Source organism: Pistacia vera, unplaced genomic scaffold (genome assembly GCF_008641045.1).
Source record: "Pistacia vera cultivar Batoury unplaced genomic scaffold, PisVer_v2 Contig109, whole genome shotgun sequence".
Taxonomy (NCBI): Eukaryota; Viridiplantae; Streptophyta; class Magnoliopsida; order Sapindales; family Anacardiaceae; genus Pistacia; species Pistacia vera.
In genome coordinates this window covers 503648-520115 of record NW_022195126.1, presented here as the reverse complement: position 1 = coordinate 520115, position 16468 = coordinate 503648, and the positions used below count along the sequence as shown (strand labels likewise).

The following is a 16468-nucleotide window of genomic DNA, read 5'->3' as shown; positions in this document are numbered from 1 at the left end:
ATTTTAAGAGTATTGGAGTTTGTTTTCGTCGGTGCTCAATGCAGACAAACATAATAGTGCTTCATTGTATCCTAAAAGCATATTTGCAAGGCCCAATGCATCACACAATTGGGCAAACAACGTTTTTAAGCAAAGTAAAAATTTATAAAGTGCCTCGAAGCAAACTTTCTTTTCTACATAATTTCTTTATTACACAAGTTGTATTCATTAGTTTAACTTTCTTTTTATATCTCTACTTTGTAAGTTTTGGAGTTGCTACCACCGAGTATTTAGCTGTGAAATTTCTGTGCTTCAGTTTTTTTTTTAATTAAAATAAATTTAACCACTGTATCTTTTTGTTGTGTACTTTGGTTGGAAGTACCTCATTGCTTTTAAGAGCCACACAGAAAGCAATTCTCGCTTTTGAAGCAGGAGAAGGAAGTACATCTGCAGAGGATTTCAATTCTAAAATCTTACAAAGACGAACTCATCATGTCTCTCATTTAAGTCAAAGAAATACACGACTATACAACAAATATGCATTTTATTTTTTCTATGAAAATATTAATCAACAGGAATTGGAACATGTGTTTATTTATTTGATTCATCAGGAAATAATAATAAGCATGGTACTATTGTACTGTCACCATAACTATACCATTCCAGCTATATTTCATTGGCAAACTTATGGTAAGAGAGATAAGAAGGCGTATCCATATGTGTACTCAAATAACTCGGCAGCTTGCTCCTCTTAGACCAAAGCCATATCTTGGATACAGAGAAGCTCTCACCTCTACTTCTACTATTGATTTTCTTCCCTTCCATTTCACCATCAACTAAAGAATTCCCATGCTCTTCTTTCTCTTTGACAGGCTTCACATCACTTTTAACACCAGCAGCTCCATCTCTATCATCGGACAATGCAACTTGTAAATCTGAATCACCAACCACGTATTGATATGTTCCCATTGAGTAACATCTTCTTGCATCCAAATTACAGCTACTTATTTCTCCTGGACCTCTCTCTTTGCTATCTTCATTTGTGCTTCTAAATTTTCCAAGTCTCACAGAAAAAACCCTTTTCGGGTCAGCGCTTTCTTCTGTATTTGCCGGGGTTTGATGACAAGAAAATCCATTCTCTACATCACTGGAGAACCCATTTGATATCTCCCTCCAAACGTCAAAACTATAAACTGGATTCTCCGTGGGAGGGCCTGAGTTCAAAAGGGTCCCTCTACAAAGAGGGCAGGTGGAGTTTGAAAGAAGCCATGTATCTATACAAGTGATGTGAAAGGCATGGCTACACCTCGGAAGCAACCTCAGCTTGTCATGGTCTGATAATTCACAGAGACAGACTGCGCAATCAAATGGCTCCTTCAAGCCCATTATATCTTTATAATAGAATATAGGTAGAGCATCTATTGAAGCTTGGTCTAGACCGGAGTCGTGTAGCCTGAAAAGGTGTTGAAGCTGTCTTTGAAAAGCATGAGGGGTTTCTGGGTGTCGATTATTGGATCGATGAATTGGTAAAGAAGATTGTCTCTTTATGAGACATCTGACAAGCAAATGGACAAGACCAGAAATGAAGAAAACAACAGCTAGAGTTACTATAATAAAAAGAATTACCGGACTGATTCTACCAACTGATGATGATTGAGTTGATTCATTTTCATACTTGATAGTACTGTTAGGACTTGATAACGAAGAAGAAGGTGATGGAGGAGGAGGTGGATATATGAAAACACCATCTTTATTATTCTTCATTTGATGTAGAACTCTAGACATTGTAGCTAATGTTCTAAAAACAAAACTCTTATCAGAAACTCTCCGAAAGACACTCTTTCTAGCCTGGAATTTGTAAAAGATTAAGGAGTGAAAGACCAAGTGTAATGACAGAATTTTTTTTTTATCAAACCGATACTATCAAGTGAGAGGAAACTGATTGTTCCAGGAGAGTACACTTGAAAAAACTGATGAGAGTTTTTGTGCTTATTTGTCTTGAACAAAATAAACGAAGGAAATGTTGAGAAAGAGTGGCAGTGGGTACATGATTCCATAACCATAAGAGGCGTTTTGAAAGAATATGTGGCCACCCTTTTAACCAAAAAAGCCTCAAAGACTATTTGTTGTCATTTCTTGCCTCAATTGCCAAGGTTTAGATACCTTAGGAAAAAGTTGAGCAAGAATGAGGAGACCGCAAGGAAGATGGGGAATGATTAAAGGGTCACCACCACATTTCCATGTCCCTGCTTTTTTCATCAGAAATTGTCAACATTTATAAATACACTTACATTGATTTTTCTGTGTGATTGCTTTCTAATCACGGCAAATTTAATTTCCATCAATCTTGGCAGAAAAGCAGTGTATTGACTATTTCTGATTCATCGAATATAAGAGAGGCTATGATCAATGGTGATCAAGAAACAATAATTCTTTTAGATTTGATGCAAGTTCATGTTCATGTGATAAATCATGTTATTAGGAGGGAGTAATCTAATCAGATGGGGCACAAGACCATGGATTAATTATTAAATTAAACGTGTTAGCTATGATGATACAAGAGACATTTCAAAGGACAAAACTTCATGGTGGTGGGTCTCTTGACTCACATGTGCTATAGCTTTTCCTTTAACGCATGCCACCTAAATGCATAGATGATTATGCCCAATAAAGAGAGGTCGCCATAACTCAATTCTATGATTAGAATGGTTGACAATTTTGCCTGATGTTGGTTCATGCCACATTCGACGATACTGTTTCTTCTTAGCTTTTTGATATTTGTTGTTTGTACTTGGACAAGCTCTCGAAATCATATATATATGGACACGTTTTCAGTGAAGAGCACTCTTATCAACTCACTTATGTAGTAATTCAGCATAATCAGCTATAACCTCTGGGCCACAGCCACTGATTGATTCATACCCCATTTTGTATTGTTTTCTGATATATATATGTCTATTTTCAAACTTGTTAGCAGTCAAGTCATAGATTGATTTAGTGGCCAACAAATTCACTGCAATAACACAGACAATGAATTGAAATATTGAAAATTGTTGAATATATGAATAAATTACAGCTATGCAAGAATGAATTTTGAATCAAGATTTGTTTTTCAATCAATTAAATACTAAAACTTTTCAGATTAATCATCTTGTAAGAAATTTATTAACAGGCATTTCCCAGCAAGTTCTTACACATCATGTAGTCATTTGCTTAGCTAATCATGATTCCGAGTCCATGGATCTCTCTTCTTCCTCTTTTATTGAATTGATCATTACAGCAATTTGATTTATGGTTGGCCTTTCATTTGGAGAAGGATTTATGCACTTCAGTGCTACTTGTAACAGGTTCACCATCCTCTCTTCATTTGCACCTTCTAAAATTAAGGCTCTGTCAAAAACTTCGACGGTCCATTCCTCTCTAACCACCGAGTGCACCCATTTAGCCAAATCAAACCCACTATTCTGGACTAACTTCCCTGTTAGAAGCTCAAGAAGAATCACACCAAAGCCATAGACATCAACCTTGAAGGTGCTATACATTTTGCCACTGCTATGATCGCTCTTGAAGCTGCTGGACCGAGCAAGGAAGGATTGGTCTTGATTCTCAATTTCCATTAGGCCATATTCGCTCACACATGGGTCCATGTTCTTGTTGAACAAAATGTTGGTGGATTTTAGGTTACCATGAGCAATTCCATCTTCATGAAGTTTGTCGTGCATGAACGCGAGAGACTGTGCAATTGCAACTGCAACTCCTAGTCTGCTTCCCCAGTCAAAGGATTGGCCATTTTGGGATTCTGAACTCAACAATCAACAATGATGCATGGTTTTATTGTTCCATATTGATGAGAGAGATGCTAATTTATAAGAACAGAAAAGCATGAATTCAAGTAATCAGGAGCTAACTAGAGTATCAGCTTATAACTTATACCAGCTGCATTCTAAGCAGCCTAGAAACTAAACAAATTTCTTAGTTTATTTCATGAAGTTTGATTTTGCATACGATTTTGTAAAGACTAAATGATTATTTCATTCCTACTTATTCTATTCAATTTTTCACAATGTCATAACAACTCCAAATTCCTAAAATAAAAGTGAGTAAAACATGCATAGAAAGAGAAGTTACCATGAAGAAGCTTGAAAAGACTTCCATTTGGCTGATATTCGTAAACCAAGAGCTTCTCTTGATTAGAACAATAATATGCAACTGGGGGCAATACATTTGGATGCTTCACTTGGTCTATCTTCTCCATTCTTCTCTTGAAGTCTTCACTTGAAATGCCCCAATCTTTTAACCTTTTCACAGCCATGATCGCTCCGTTGTCAAGCATGACCTTGTATAGGCTTCCATGTTTTCCCTTTCCAAGCAATTCAGCTGGAGCTTGAAGCACTTCTTCAAATCTCAATCCCTTCACTGCCGGACTTAAAAAAACTACAAGCGATGATGGGGCAATTCCACCCTCGGCAGATGTAATGGAATACTCTGATCTATTCTCACCAGTCTTTAATCCACTTGAAGTACTAATAGGCTTATTGGTACCAGTATCCTGTGCTACTCCCTTCTTTACAGTATCAGTCTTCTTTGCATTTGGCTTCTTTTTCCTAACTAATCTCAAGGCAATGAAGAGCAAAATCAACAGACCAATGATAATATAGCCCGAGTATAAAAGAACCTGATTTGTTGAATCTTTTGATTTCTTCTCTGGTGGGGGAGTTGGTGGGCAAGCATTTGATAGTGGCTTTCCACATAATCCAGGATTACCTGAAAAGCTGTCAGCACTGAACCGGCCTTTGACATCAGGAATTGGACCGCTGAAGTTGTTGTTGGAGACATTGAAATCCTTAAGATTGAGAAAATCAAAATCTGGTATCCCTCCACTGAGCTGATTATTCTCAACATAGAAGGTTATCAGGCCTGAAATTCGAGCCACATCCGGAAGCTCGCCAGAGAAGTTATTGTTGGCTATTTCAAGCCTTTTTAAATTACTTAATTGTGATAGAGAATCGGGAAGGTTACCAGAGAATCGGTTCCCACTTAAATAGAGGTGAGTCAACTGTTTACAATTCGAAATGTCCTCCGGTACAACTCCAGCAATATTGTTACCTTTCAGGCTCAAGACAGTAAGAGAGTTTGCTATACAAACAGAACTTGCCTCAAGAACGCCACTGAGATTAAACCCTTCAAGAACAATTCTTTTAACAAACTGCTGCTTTGCATCATCACAAGATACACCCACCCATTTTTCATTGCAGGGGTCTGAACTCGTGTTCCAACCCCAATTCTGATCTCTCTCGGCATTACCTGGTGAAAGTTTCTCCATGAATTGGACTAGTGCCTCTCTCACTTCTAGTAATTCAGAGTTTGCAATTGGGAAAAGAAGAAAGATCAAAATTGGCAGTGCTCGGATGGAAATTCGATCCATTCTTGATGGACAAGCCGAATGTTTGCAAAATGACACTACAGTTTGCACTCTCCTTAATGAAGCTAAAGTGATCACTAGTAAGACAATGGGAAAGAAATAAAACTGATGTTGTTGCAGTCTGCCAATTGGCTGAATTTACAAAGATGGTTTGTAGCTTCTAGTCGTGAAGGACAATGACTTACAGATATGAGGTAGATGACTGGGCTAGAATCAACATTGTAGAATCTGTAAGCCGGCAGACTGAAATAGTCAGAAATTTCAAATATTATGTCACAGTCAAATTGGTTTCTCAGTTCTCACACTTCTGATTCTCTTACGAATAGTTTACTAATCGTTGTATATCTATCTATGATACAAATGGAGCTTTCTCATTTATCTATATCCCAGGAAAAAGACATCTTAAATTAACTTCAATCAACTGAACTGGTAACCTTGCCCAGTTCACACAAGACAAAACCTCAAGAGGAGCAAGGCAAATCCTCCAGACAAGCTAATTTTAGAATAACAGAATTACAGATTGATAGATAAAACTTACGAGATGTTTGAATATTCTAAATTTAAAATTTAAACGTTTAGGTATATGGTTGCCAACTGATTTAATATAGGAAAACAATATTTAATTTCAGAAATATTTGTTCGAGTCTTATGTTTCCATTTAGAAAACAATTTTTTAATTGGTTGGAAACTACTATATTTTCACTCAGATTGTGCTTTAATCAACTGCAACTTTCAACTTTCTAAGGTTTTTTTTTTTTTTTTTTTTTTTGGGTAACTGGAGTGTTTGAACCAGTTTATGCGCATCTTAATTAATCTATAGGTCCATTGCATTATTTTAAAACCCGGATAAGAGGACAACCCGTTTTACTGCCCGAGTTACTGATCAACCGATGACATCAACAATAATTTAATTTTAAAAAAAATTACTATTAATCCCTTAAATTTTAGTATATTACAGAAAAAACCCTAAAATTTTAAATTAGTCCCTAAAATTTTTATTTATTTCAAAAATACCCCAAATAAATTTGAAATATTACAATACCCCCTTAAACCCTGAACCAGACCGAAAATACTACCGAGTCTCGATCGAACCGATCCGACCGATCAATCCGATCTGGTTTTTAATACAGGGATCCGTTGAAGACCGTACAAGTTTAAAAGACCAAATAAGTCATAATATTGTTGTAAGTGATATCCAAGTTTGAACTTAGTAATTTAAGGAACAAAGTAACCCTCCTTAACCCAACCTCAACTTTCAAGGGTTTGTGCACATAAAATAATGTATTATATGATTATATCCATAATAACACAGAAAGCGGGTGGCAATGAGCGGAAAGGAAAATTAATGTGGCCAAAGAATCCAACCCACAAAGAAAAAACAAGGAGAGATAGAAGAGACAATGTGCAATAAAAAAAACCACTTTTGATCAGCTTATCAATTTCTTATTGTCCTTCATCTTCAATATGAGCCCTCATATTCTGATATATTAAAATTGAATTCAACTCCTTTCTTTATGGTGGGAAACAACTCTTACGGTATTACATGCTAAAACTAGAATATAACTGAACAGATGGGGCTGTAATAAGGATACATTGCTGCTCTATCAAGTAGTTCAATTCAAGATGGCAAGCCTCACAGATCATTATGGATCTGCATGGCCAGCAATATCATCATCACTCGAAGCACTTCCTTCATCTTCACTAATATCCTCATCGCCACTCTCATCTTCAGCAGTGGAGTTTGCAATATTCTCCTTTTTTGCATATCGCTCACAGTACTCTGTTTCCACAAAAAAGAGTTAGATTGTTACACACACACACACACACACACACACACACACACATATATATATATATATGCCCAAAGATGCAATAACATCTGAAACTAAGTGATACATATTTTTCTCTCGATATATAAAGTCCCAAAAGCACTCAATGAAGTGAAAAATTCAAGTTGGATGTCCCCATTTATTGTGACTTATTATTTGAATCCTGATTCTTCGGAGTTGCACATATATTACAGTAATCTACAGAGTAGGGAGGGTTGATCTCTCTGGGCCATTGCTGAGGCACTAATGTACCGTTAGAAAGTTATAGATCGTTCTATTCCTTAAGTTGTTCAACCAAAGGATACATAAATATAGAGGAAAAAATGGATTTATTCTAAGCATAACTTTCACCTTTCACTTTTTGATCATACTGTTTTCGGTCCTTCATCATCAGTGAAGCTGCATCACCATTGAGTGGGTCTGAAGGATTTGGATAAAGGAGGAGTTGCGGAAGAAAAACTTCAAAAATGTTTAATAGATCTGCAGCAACAGAAATAGCGGCCATATATGTGAAAAATCCCAGTTAATGAACCAGAAGCAACTGATGGGTTTGGAATCATGTAAAAGGAGTGAAGACCTATAATACAAAAACAATGTACATGTGCATGTACAACAGTAAAATAAAATAAATTTCCATGAGTATAAGAAAGTGGACAATCTAAACCATATAAAACAAGAAATTTCTTTAATTGATGGTTACCAAACATTGGGCTCCATGATTGGTTGATAACATCCAAGCATACAGAACCAGACCTGTGATTAATACGAATACAAAGCACAGTCAGCAGGATCATCAAAAGATTTTGAAAAAATTAACAGAGTCACTTCCTTTAAACTTATCAAAACAGTTTCAAGTTCTAAACATATGACATATTCTGTTTCTATACCTACGGCAGATATTTCCTTTCTTTATTAGGACAAAATCAACTTCCTATTCATAGCAGTTCAATGTTCAAAAGAATAATGAGAACATTTGCTTCTGAAAGTATGAGTTGCTCACATCTCATCAACATTTGGGTGGTATATCTTGTTCACAAAGCCAATAGAAGGAGACTTATATGGATAAGCATCAGGAAGCTCAACACGGATTTTCCAAACTCCACCTTCATAAAGGCCTGCGAGCATCACATCCATGTAACATTAAGAAACTTAAGAAATAATAATAATAAGGTTTGAACAGCCAAATCTATCATAAGATTGCAAAGTTTTTGGCCAGTAAATAACATGTCTTGATTAATTTAAGAAAACTCTACTTCAAATTCTTCAAGATAAATTACAAAATAAGTCATCCTAAGATCTAATATCCAGTATCTTTTAATAGAATAATTAATGTATAGCTGTAGCATCAACCTCCTACGGTCATAAGGAAAAAAAGCGTATATCACATGTTTAATAAATTTAAAAAGATCTATCACAATTCAGAGAGTAGCTTCAATTGGAAAAGTTGGTTGAAAAAGTTAATTAATAGCTTAATCTCCTCGCAAGTTACATGCATAAACAATGGATAAAATGTGAGTTTCCCATTCAAACATCAAGAATGACAAGAGTTTTACTTTCCAGAGGCTGAAGCTCACACAAATCTTTAGCTAAAAATGGCAGGATATGTTCCTGAATTCATTCATAGATGCCATTATGTGCAACACACATTAAGAGAAATCACATGCGGCAAAATAATTGTGAGACAGCATTCTGTAGTAAGTAAAACGAACAAGTGAAGAGACAGTACTTTCTTTTGGACCATGGAATTCCACATTAAATTCATTGAGTCCATCGTTTATTGTCTCCACATTGTAATCACTCATCATCCTGAATAAACAGAAGGCAATAAGTAAGAAGTTGAACAAAGAATATCAATACAGAACATCATTTAAAGTTGAAGTTCCAAAATTGAATAACTATGCCAGCTGTAAGAGGATTTAAATATAATAAAGCCATACAAATATTAAGATATCGATCACAGAAACAGCAGTCAGATCCAAATCTAATTACTTACAAAGAAGGATCCCACAGTACCAACGCAAGACGTTAATCAGAGAAGGTTCATAAATTTCAAAGGAATGCCCAGAGATGTAAATTTGGAAATGCTACATAAATTGCAAAATTTTTGCTTTCAGACAGTCAATTTCACCTCACTCACGTAAGACTTTTAGATAAGTACCCGACACCACTGAACCATAGTCTACCATTTCATTAAACCATATCAAATTGTTCATCATACATTAAAAAAAACAAAAAACATAATAACATTGGAGAATACCAGAGAATGTGAACAAATAGTAATAATGAGAAACTTACAGCTTCATGACATCCATATCTCTCCTCTTGCTTGGAGACGACATTTTAATCCTATAGAAGTTAAAGAGCACAACCTGTTGTATTGGAGGACAGAGAAATCAACATCGTTTTATTCTTAAGAACTGTATAACTGTTCATAATAGAAAACTACTAAGGAAATAACATGTTATATATATTCTAAAAATATTCCCATCTATTCATCAAAAAAACTCTAAAACAAAAGCAGATAACAACAGAAATCATACAAGAATAAGCACCGACCAACCAAAGATCCAGAAGCTCCAAGTAATATCAGATACCACAAATTATATTCAAGGCCAAAACCAGCAACAGAACATATCTGTAAGAGAATGAAATCAGCAGACTGATACATGTCATGCCACAACAAAATTGCTCGTTAGGACATAAATATCGCTTCAACATTTATAAAACCTTCATATCACATAGTCGACGTAAGCAGCACATCTAATGTTAAAAAAATTACTAAATTACATCAAATATCCTACTTTGATTCATCTACACTTCAAAGGACCTTTAAAAGACATACAGTTTAAGTTCAAGACTCTGCTAAACACATAATAATCAAATCTGTACTTCATGAATACTCTTTTAACTTACACTCACAAACATTAATGAACAACTAATTTTTCACCTTAGAAATTCATGTTCTGGACATGTAAAATTAAACCAATAACCAAGATCATTAAAAAACAAAGTAAAAGACAAAATTTACACCCCACATGATCAAATAAGGCTACAAATAGAGCCTAATTCACAATGCAGCCATCACAACCACAATACTCAACAGAACAACCATAAAATTAGAACTTTTCTCAGACGAATAGACTCAAAATCCTAAATCTAATCGTTTTTGTTGCATCCTTATATTTCTGTAATCAATCAGTAATCAATCAGAGGTGCAAAGTGATTAGTACATTAATTATGGTTCCATGTTGAAGAGGTTCGCGGAAGGCCCAAAATTTTATACAAAAACGTAATTAATTCTAAGATCTATAGCCTCGAAAGAAACCAAAAAAGCATAAAAGAAACGAAATTATTATCTTACAACAGCGGAATTCAATTCGCGGAAATCAAAAGAAGGCCTATATGATTGGAGTCCAAAGTTGAATTTCTGATGAGAAGAATCGTGAGAAACAAACAGAAAATTAATGAAGTTCGAAGTTGGAAAGAGAAAAGAAAAACTGATGAAAAGAAACGCAGAGAGAGAGAGAGAGAGAGAGAGAGTTTGGGCCGGGGTGAATATCAACACTCTCTTCGAGCAAAGATATGCAACGTGGCATGCAAGATCTTTTAGGTTTTTTTTATTTTTTTTTAATTTAGTTTAATTCGTTTACAGTTAAATGTAGTAAATAATAAAAAATGATTTTGTAATTAATGAATATTAGATTATCAGATAATATCTTAATCTTATTTGTATGATAATTTCTTGTTTTCCAAGACTCAGGATATGGATTTTGCAGGATGTATTTAAATGTAGATTGGTGAAGCTAAAATACATAAATAAATAAATAACATTATTTAATATATAGGAAAAAGCTTGTGTTTAAATGGCCTTTAATTAAATTGATGAGATTTAACATTCAAAATATAAAATATTTTATTAAGAACTCCATTGAGTCTTTGACTTCAAAAACTATTATAAATAAATATCAATATTATAAGTTTTATTGTTATTTGAAATATATAATGAATTTCTACATGTACAATTTGCGTAGAGTCAATGGGATTAACACATTGTGAAACATAATGAGCTCATGCATATAGTCATAGCCATAGCCATTGATTTAATGACAATACGGGGTTTGATGTGTAAATTAAGCCACATATTGTTGAATATACGAGAACATTCATGTAACTACATGTCAGCTGGATTCTATTCATCTCTATTATTTTTATGGTTTTGATGAGAATATTAAATATATTACACACAAATCTCTCCCTTGATGTGATGACAAATCATTTAGTCATTAAAGTTAGTAATATTCGAGCTTTTGTGTTCAAGTTACAAAAGATGTATCTATTATATATTTGTGTAATTACTTTGATCCATTGAACTTATAAAAATTTCCGTAATCATGCGAATTAGATAGACACCACATAACTCATATGACTAAAAAAGAAAAATACACACAAATCAAAGAAGGATTATTTACAAGTTGTAATATGGACCGACTAACTGAAGGGCTGGTGCAAACCTAAACCTAGCCCATCAGGGCGTCTACCAGACTTGAAAGAATTCTATTTCTCTCTTAAATCTTAGTAGAAATAGTTTTGAAATCTGAATATATTCTATTATATAAGTAGTACAATTTATTTCCAATAATCCATATAAAAATACATCGGTTATTTTGAGTGTTTAATTTTTAGCATTTACATTATATTTGCTCCAATTTTTATATAAGATGAGGATGTGATAGAAAAAATATATATCAATTAGGTGATAGATTTCGTTGATATATATGACAGAAATGTAACCTCTCCAGGCATAATAAATGGTGAAACTTTTGAAGTCCATCTTCGTCGATGCTACAACAAATATAAGATCCAAAAAAAAAAAAAAAAAAAAAAAAGCCTAAGATCACTATGAAAATGTCGGTTGGTTCAGTTGAGAATAGTTCCAGGACACAAACTTGCTCCTCAAATAAAAGATATAATCAGTTGCATGAACCAGAAGTTGATCAAGATGTTGCAGGTCTCCCCACCCGGGACGAGATTCTGAAGCTTTTCGACCTTCATTTCATGAACCTTACCCACCCTTCACATACCTGATCTCCTTCTCTTCCTTCTTTCACTTTTCTGACTCGACGTCCCGAACCCACAACAAATATATCAAAAGAGAGAGTTGTAAAAAAGCATATTGAATCACTACTGCAGCAAGGGCTTAATATATAAACAGATTAACAAGAGGAAAGAGAATGCAGTGGGAGCTAACTGGTTGTGGGTTTTTTTTTTTTTTTTTGGTTTTGTGGAGAGAAACTTGTATGACCAAGCTGGCCAATAGATCTGTTGCCAAGTCAATAGGGGGCCAAACTTGTGTTGTAAGTGGTGGGTGAGTGTGTGTGGTTGGTTTGAGTTTTGATACAGGAATGTAAAAAAATCTATGACAGCTTTTACTTGCACATGTTAGCCACTAGTTAGTATGTTTCGGATCATGACAATTTGTGTCCTCGTAATCCTCGAATCCTTACAGCTCGGATTTCATCTCCATGTCATGTCCTGATCTTATTAATTTCTGTTACAGGTGATATTTTCATCAGCCAGATAGGAATGTATCGCATGATCAATTATCTATCTGTTCAACTAGCTAGGACATTTAGATCATCTTAAATTTATTTTCTAATTAGAAATATTAATTGATTTCATCAAGATATTGTTGATCTTCAGCTAGCTCTTGATACATATAGAAATATTATCATGAAAATACATGTATAGTACATACATAAACAATGGGACTGACAGCAGAAATCAGGTAAGTAATATATTGAATTTGAGAGAGTTACATTAGTTGAAGCTAAGCTAATTAAGGACAAGCTTTCTCTTCATGATGAAATTGATGGTCTTCTGCTACCGCCTGATCCAGTCCCATCAGCGGGTGTTGAGAGGGTGAGATCGAAGGAAATGATTCATCATGGAGCTGAAAAAAGGGAGGAGAAGATTTAGATGATGGTGGAGCTACTGAGGGGAGCTTCATGAGTAGTTTCTCGAGGCTGTTCATTGCTAATAAAGTGTGCATCAGTGGTTCATTGAAATGATCGGAGACGTAGTCCATATTTGATATCAAGGGAGTAGTAGGATAGAGTACTGGTTGAGAAGTCTCGTAACATTGATCATCTGGCATTGTACTAATAATAGAATCATTATTAAAGCCCTCAATCGGAAATGGATTGTGGATGTTGATGGGTGCAGTAACTTGAAAGGGGAAAATAGTTGAATGGATTGGCGATGGAGATGGAGATGATGGACGTGGTAAGAGGAAACCGGGAATAATCTGAAGATTATTAAAAAAAATTTGGATTTCAGCAACATAGATGAGATCCTCTGGGACCTGAAATGTCAATAATCAGAAATGAATTACGTTAAAGCAAGAGACAAAGAGAACATATCTAAATTATACCAATGGTAGAGAGACAGGTCCACCTTTCTAAGAGCTCCTAATTGAAGAACACCTTCGTGCACTGCAATTAAAGAAATCGTCTGCAATTTCACCATTAAAAGAATGATTAATTCTTCTAAACTTATGCGACATTTTTTTTTTAAAGCATGTCGCAGTTTGGTTCAGGAGATGTTGATGTAATCATTAGTGTCATTTATTTCAATGTTTCTTCAAGTTAGATCACACAATAAAAGCAAACAAACAAGAATGAAGAAAGATTATCGCAGTCGACCTTTATTCCAGATTGAAACTGAGCCTTCCATGTTCTTGGATGCTGCAAGGAGATTATATATATTCAATGAGAAATATATTTATTGAGCAGCTGATTAAAGTACGTAAAAGATATCGATCAGAACACATGCATTAATTCGAGATTGCTTGATTAATTACCAGGTGTACGGAGTTTTGCCACACAGACAAGTTGATTTGTTCACTGTAAACGCACTTATGACCACGTTCTGCAGCGACTTTTCCAATCAAACTGCGAAAAAGACCAGTTGTTAATTTGAATTTTAAAATCCTTGAGGAGATAATAAAGAATCATATAACAAAATGGTGGTTTTCTCGTCACCCTTCTCCATAGTTGTGGATTTCATGCGACATCTTGAAAAACAGCTCAGGTTGGAGTCCATCAATTTGAATATCACAGTTTTTGTCCTCCGATGATGAGCTTGCCGGAGGATTTCTCCCAGCTGTTGAAGCTAAAAAGTTGCAGAAACCATCTTCCCATGCGAGCATCCTAGGACATATTAGCCATATGATCAATGACAGACCAATAAAAATACGTTTCAATGAACGAGCGAGCTTCAACAAATTAACATTGAGGGGTTACCAGTTCCTCCTGTTCACTCTTGACCTGTTATGAGCTCCCTTTTGAAGAAAATCCCAACTGTTTTAAAACCAAATAAAAAAAAAAAAAAAAATTTACAAGGAAAGAGAAGTAAAACGGCCTATAGTAAAAGTTATAGTTCATTCATCTAGTCGGTGCAATCAATACATATTTTTAGTTCATGCTTACTCCGGTGGTGGATAACTTCGAGGTAATGTTCTCCAAAAAACTGCGTAAATCCACGGGGAGTTTTTATGACACAAGTTTCTTAATGTATGCTGAAGGAGATGAGTAGCCACTACTGGATTATTATCAATTGAATACTCCTCCATCAAGCCTACTTCTCTTTTTTCTCTCAAAGTAGTCTACATTACAATAGGCCAACTTTTTATATTCTTTTTGTGAGGCAGCCAGGAAGCGGCACATTGTGACATCTCGCTCTCTCTCTCTCTCACACACTTTCTCCATTATTTCCTCCGTTGCCCTTTTCTGACAAGTGAGCGTCCTGACAAATAAATCCTGTTCAATTACTCCCAGGTAAATTTAGGTCCCAAATTCTCATTCAAATAGTATCCCGCATTACAAAGCAAGATCATGCAATTAATTCTTGAATAGTTGAATGTATTGGTCATGCCAACTTACCAATACTTTCATGAGTTATATATTTATCAATACTAGTAAATTGCTTTTTCCCACCCAAATAATGACCTAATGAAATTTTTTCACCCAAAAAGTCCGCTCGTTGTAAAGAAATGTAGGATGGTTAAAAGTCCGTTATAAGTAAAGACACGATGGTTAATTAATATTTTGCATCAAAATTTAAAATTCCACTTTGTTGAGAAAACAGCGAACGGCGAGGCGGTAATCCATGGCCAAATGACCGGTGAGTAACCAAGTGTCGGGGTTTGAGAGGTTTCAAAGAGGGGAGGTCGGAGGTTAAAAGGTGGTGGAAGATTGGATTTTGGCTGCCGGAATCAAGCGAAACCGGCCAAAACAACAAAACCCTAACTTGCGGCGGCTGGCAAACAATGGGGTAAAAGATGCGGGGATCAAGGGGATTTTGGTCAAGGGAGGATGGGGAATCTGGTGGTGATGATGGGGAAGGCCAACGACGCTGAATTCTAGCCAAATTGACTAGAGACGGTGATGCGAAGGCTGGTTAATGAATAAAGTTTGAATATTTGGACTCTGAATTTGGTCTTCCTGGAGAAAGTTTGTAACTTTGATTGGGATTTTATCTATTTGTTGGTTTTTGAATGGAATTGATGGTTGTACGTTGATTGGGATTGTTTTAGAAGTGTTTGTTGTTGTTTTTTCTCCAGCATTGAAGACTGGAGATTTTTAAGTTGGCACTCCAACTGTTAGACAAAAGGCTTGAGCCAACTATCGTCGACCTCACTTACCCGGTCGACGCCCTCAAGCCTCCTGTTGTTGACCTCACCTGCCCAGCCGACTGTCGAACCGCACAATAGCGTTGCGCGCCACCCATTCCCGTGATTGTGTGTGTTTGGTTGAGAGAAGGTTGGATTTTGGAGAGTTGTGTTTGTCTTGACTATTGATTAGAATTGATTGAATGATGGGTTGATTGATTAAAAAAATTAGACTAGATGGAGGTGGTGTTGGAGACGGAGGAGGAGGTGAAGTTTGTGGTGGGCCATGATGGAGGCTAAGAAGAGAAGAGTATTTTCATCTTTTTAATGAATATAACTGTATTTAACGGAAATTATTAACAGCACAAAACACTTGGGTAGTAAAACTTTATTTTAAAACTTTTTGGGTAGGAAAATGTCATTTGGTCATTATTTGGGTGGGAAAAAGTCGTTTCCTCTTATCAATACACATACATGTATATATATATGATTCCGCTGGTGAAATTGATAAGACATTGAAGCAAACAGTTTGCCTATATATAAAGCTATACCCCTGATGCAATTCAGGTT

General features: G+C 35.5%; 4 protein-coding genes across 6 annotated transcripts; all 4 read right to left on the bottom strand.

Moving 5' to 3' along the window:
- Window positions 1-475: 475 nt before the first annotated feature.
- LOC116135393 (RING-H2 finger protein ATL46-like) lies at window positions 476-2116 on the bottom strand. The gene has a single exon (XM_031421097.1). The coding sequence runs from the start codon at window positions 1762-1764 to the stop codon at window positions 646-648; it is 1119 nt and encodes a 372-aa protein (XP_031276957.1). The 5' UTR covers window positions 1765-2116; the 3' UTR covers window positions 476-645.
- Window positions 2117-3154: 1038 nt separating this feature from the next.
- On the bottom strand, window positions 3155-5587 carry LOC116135385 (probable inactive receptor kinase At2g26730). The gene is made up of 2 exons (XM_031421086.1): window positions 4108-5587; window positions 3155-3778 (listed from the first exon to the last, which is right to left on the bottom strand). Exons 1-2 carry the CDS (start codon window positions 5402-5404, stop codon window positions 3201-3203), a joined length of 1875 nt encoding a protein of 624 aa, XP_031276946.1. The 5' UTR covers window positions 5405-5587; the 3' UTR covers window positions 3155-3200.
- A 1217-nt stretch (window positions 5588-6804) lies between these two features.
- On the bottom strand, window positions 6805-10768 carry LOC116135410 (ubiquitin-conjugating enzyme E2-23 kDa-like). 3 transcript variants are annotated; one of them, XM_031421119.1, is made up of 8 exons: window positions 10592-10732; window positions 9771-9865; window positions 9526-9599; window positions 8957-9036; window positions 8231-8345; window positions 7931-7983; window positions 7582-7710; window positions 6805-7181 (listed from the first exon to the last, which is right to left on the bottom strand). In XM_031421119.1, exons 3-8 carry the CDS (start codon window positions 9567-9569, stop codon window positions 7045-7047), a joined length of 558 nt encoding a protein of 185 aa, XP_031276979.1. In that variant the 5' UTR covers window positions 9570-9599; window positions 9771-9865; window positions 10592-10732; the 3' UTR covers window positions 6805-7044. The 3 variants fall into 3 exon arrangements, with proteins under 3 accessions (XP_031276979.1, XP_031276982.1, XP_031276985.1); XM_031421122.1 differs by having other exon boundaries at window positions 9787-9865; XM_031421125.1 differs by lacking the exon at window positions 9771-9865 and having other exon boundaries at window positions 10592-10768.
- Window positions 10769-13032: 2264 nt separating this feature from the next.
- Window positions 13033-14860, bottom strand: LOC116135402 (protein RICE SALT SENSITIVE 3-like). Its single transcript, XM_031421110.1, has 7 exons — window positions 14718-14860; window positions 14532-14588; window positions 14271-14438; window positions 14090-14180; window positions 13932-13973; window positions 13684-13740; window positions 13033-13591 (listed from the first exon to the last, which is right to left on the bottom strand). Exons 1-7 carry the CDS (start codon window positions 14858-14860, stop codon window positions 13067-13069), a joined length of 1083 nt encoding a protein of 360 aa, XP_031276970.1. The 3' UTR covers window positions 13033-13066.
- Between the last annotated feature and the right edge of the window lie 1608 nt (window positions 14861-16468).

What these genes read in the sequence shown, in the direction of transcription:
- LOC116135385 (XM_031421086.1), bottom strand. Translation starts at nt 5,404, where the DNA reads ATGGATCGAATTTCCATCCGAGCACTGCCAATTTTGATCTTTCTTCTT. An exon ending in TCTTTTCAAGCTTCTTCATG is followed by an intron (nt 3,779 to 4,107) that starts GTAACTTCTCTT and finishes TGTTGAGTTCAG; the next exon opens with AATCCCAAAATGGCCAATCC.
- LOC116135410 (XM_031421125.1), bottom strand. Translation starts at nt 9,569, where the DNA reads ATGTCGTCTCCAAGCAAGAGGAGAGATATGGATGTCATGAAGCT. An exon ending in ATTCCATGGTCCAAAAGAAA is followed by an intron (nt 8,346 to 8,956) that starts GTACTGTCTCTT and finishes TGATGCTCGCAG; the next exon opens with GCCTTTATGAAGGTGGAGTT. An exon ending in CACCCAAATGTTGATGAGAT is followed by an intron (nt 7,984 to 8,230) that starts GTGAGCAACTCA and finishes TATTAATCACAG; the next exon opens with GTCTGGTTCTGTATGCTTGG.
- LOC116135393 (XM_031421097.1), bottom strand. Translation starts at nt 1,764, where the DNA reads ATGTCTAGAGTTCTACATCAAATGAAGAATAATAAAGATGGTGTTTTC.
- LOC116135402 (XM_031421110.1), bottom strand. Translation starts at nt 14,860, where the DNA reads ATGGAGGAGTATTCAATTGATAATAATCCAGTAGTGGCTACTCATCTC. An exon ending in ATCCACAACTATGGAGAAGG is followed by an intron (nt 14,181 to 14,270) that starts GTGACGAGAAAA and finishes TCTTTTTCGCAG; the next exon opens with TTTGATTGGAAAAGTCGCTG. An exon ending in AGTTTCAATCTGGAATAAAG is followed by an intron (nt 13,741 to 13,931) that starts GTCGACTGCGAT and finishes GTGAAATTGCAG; the next exon opens with ACGATTTCTTTAATTGCAGT.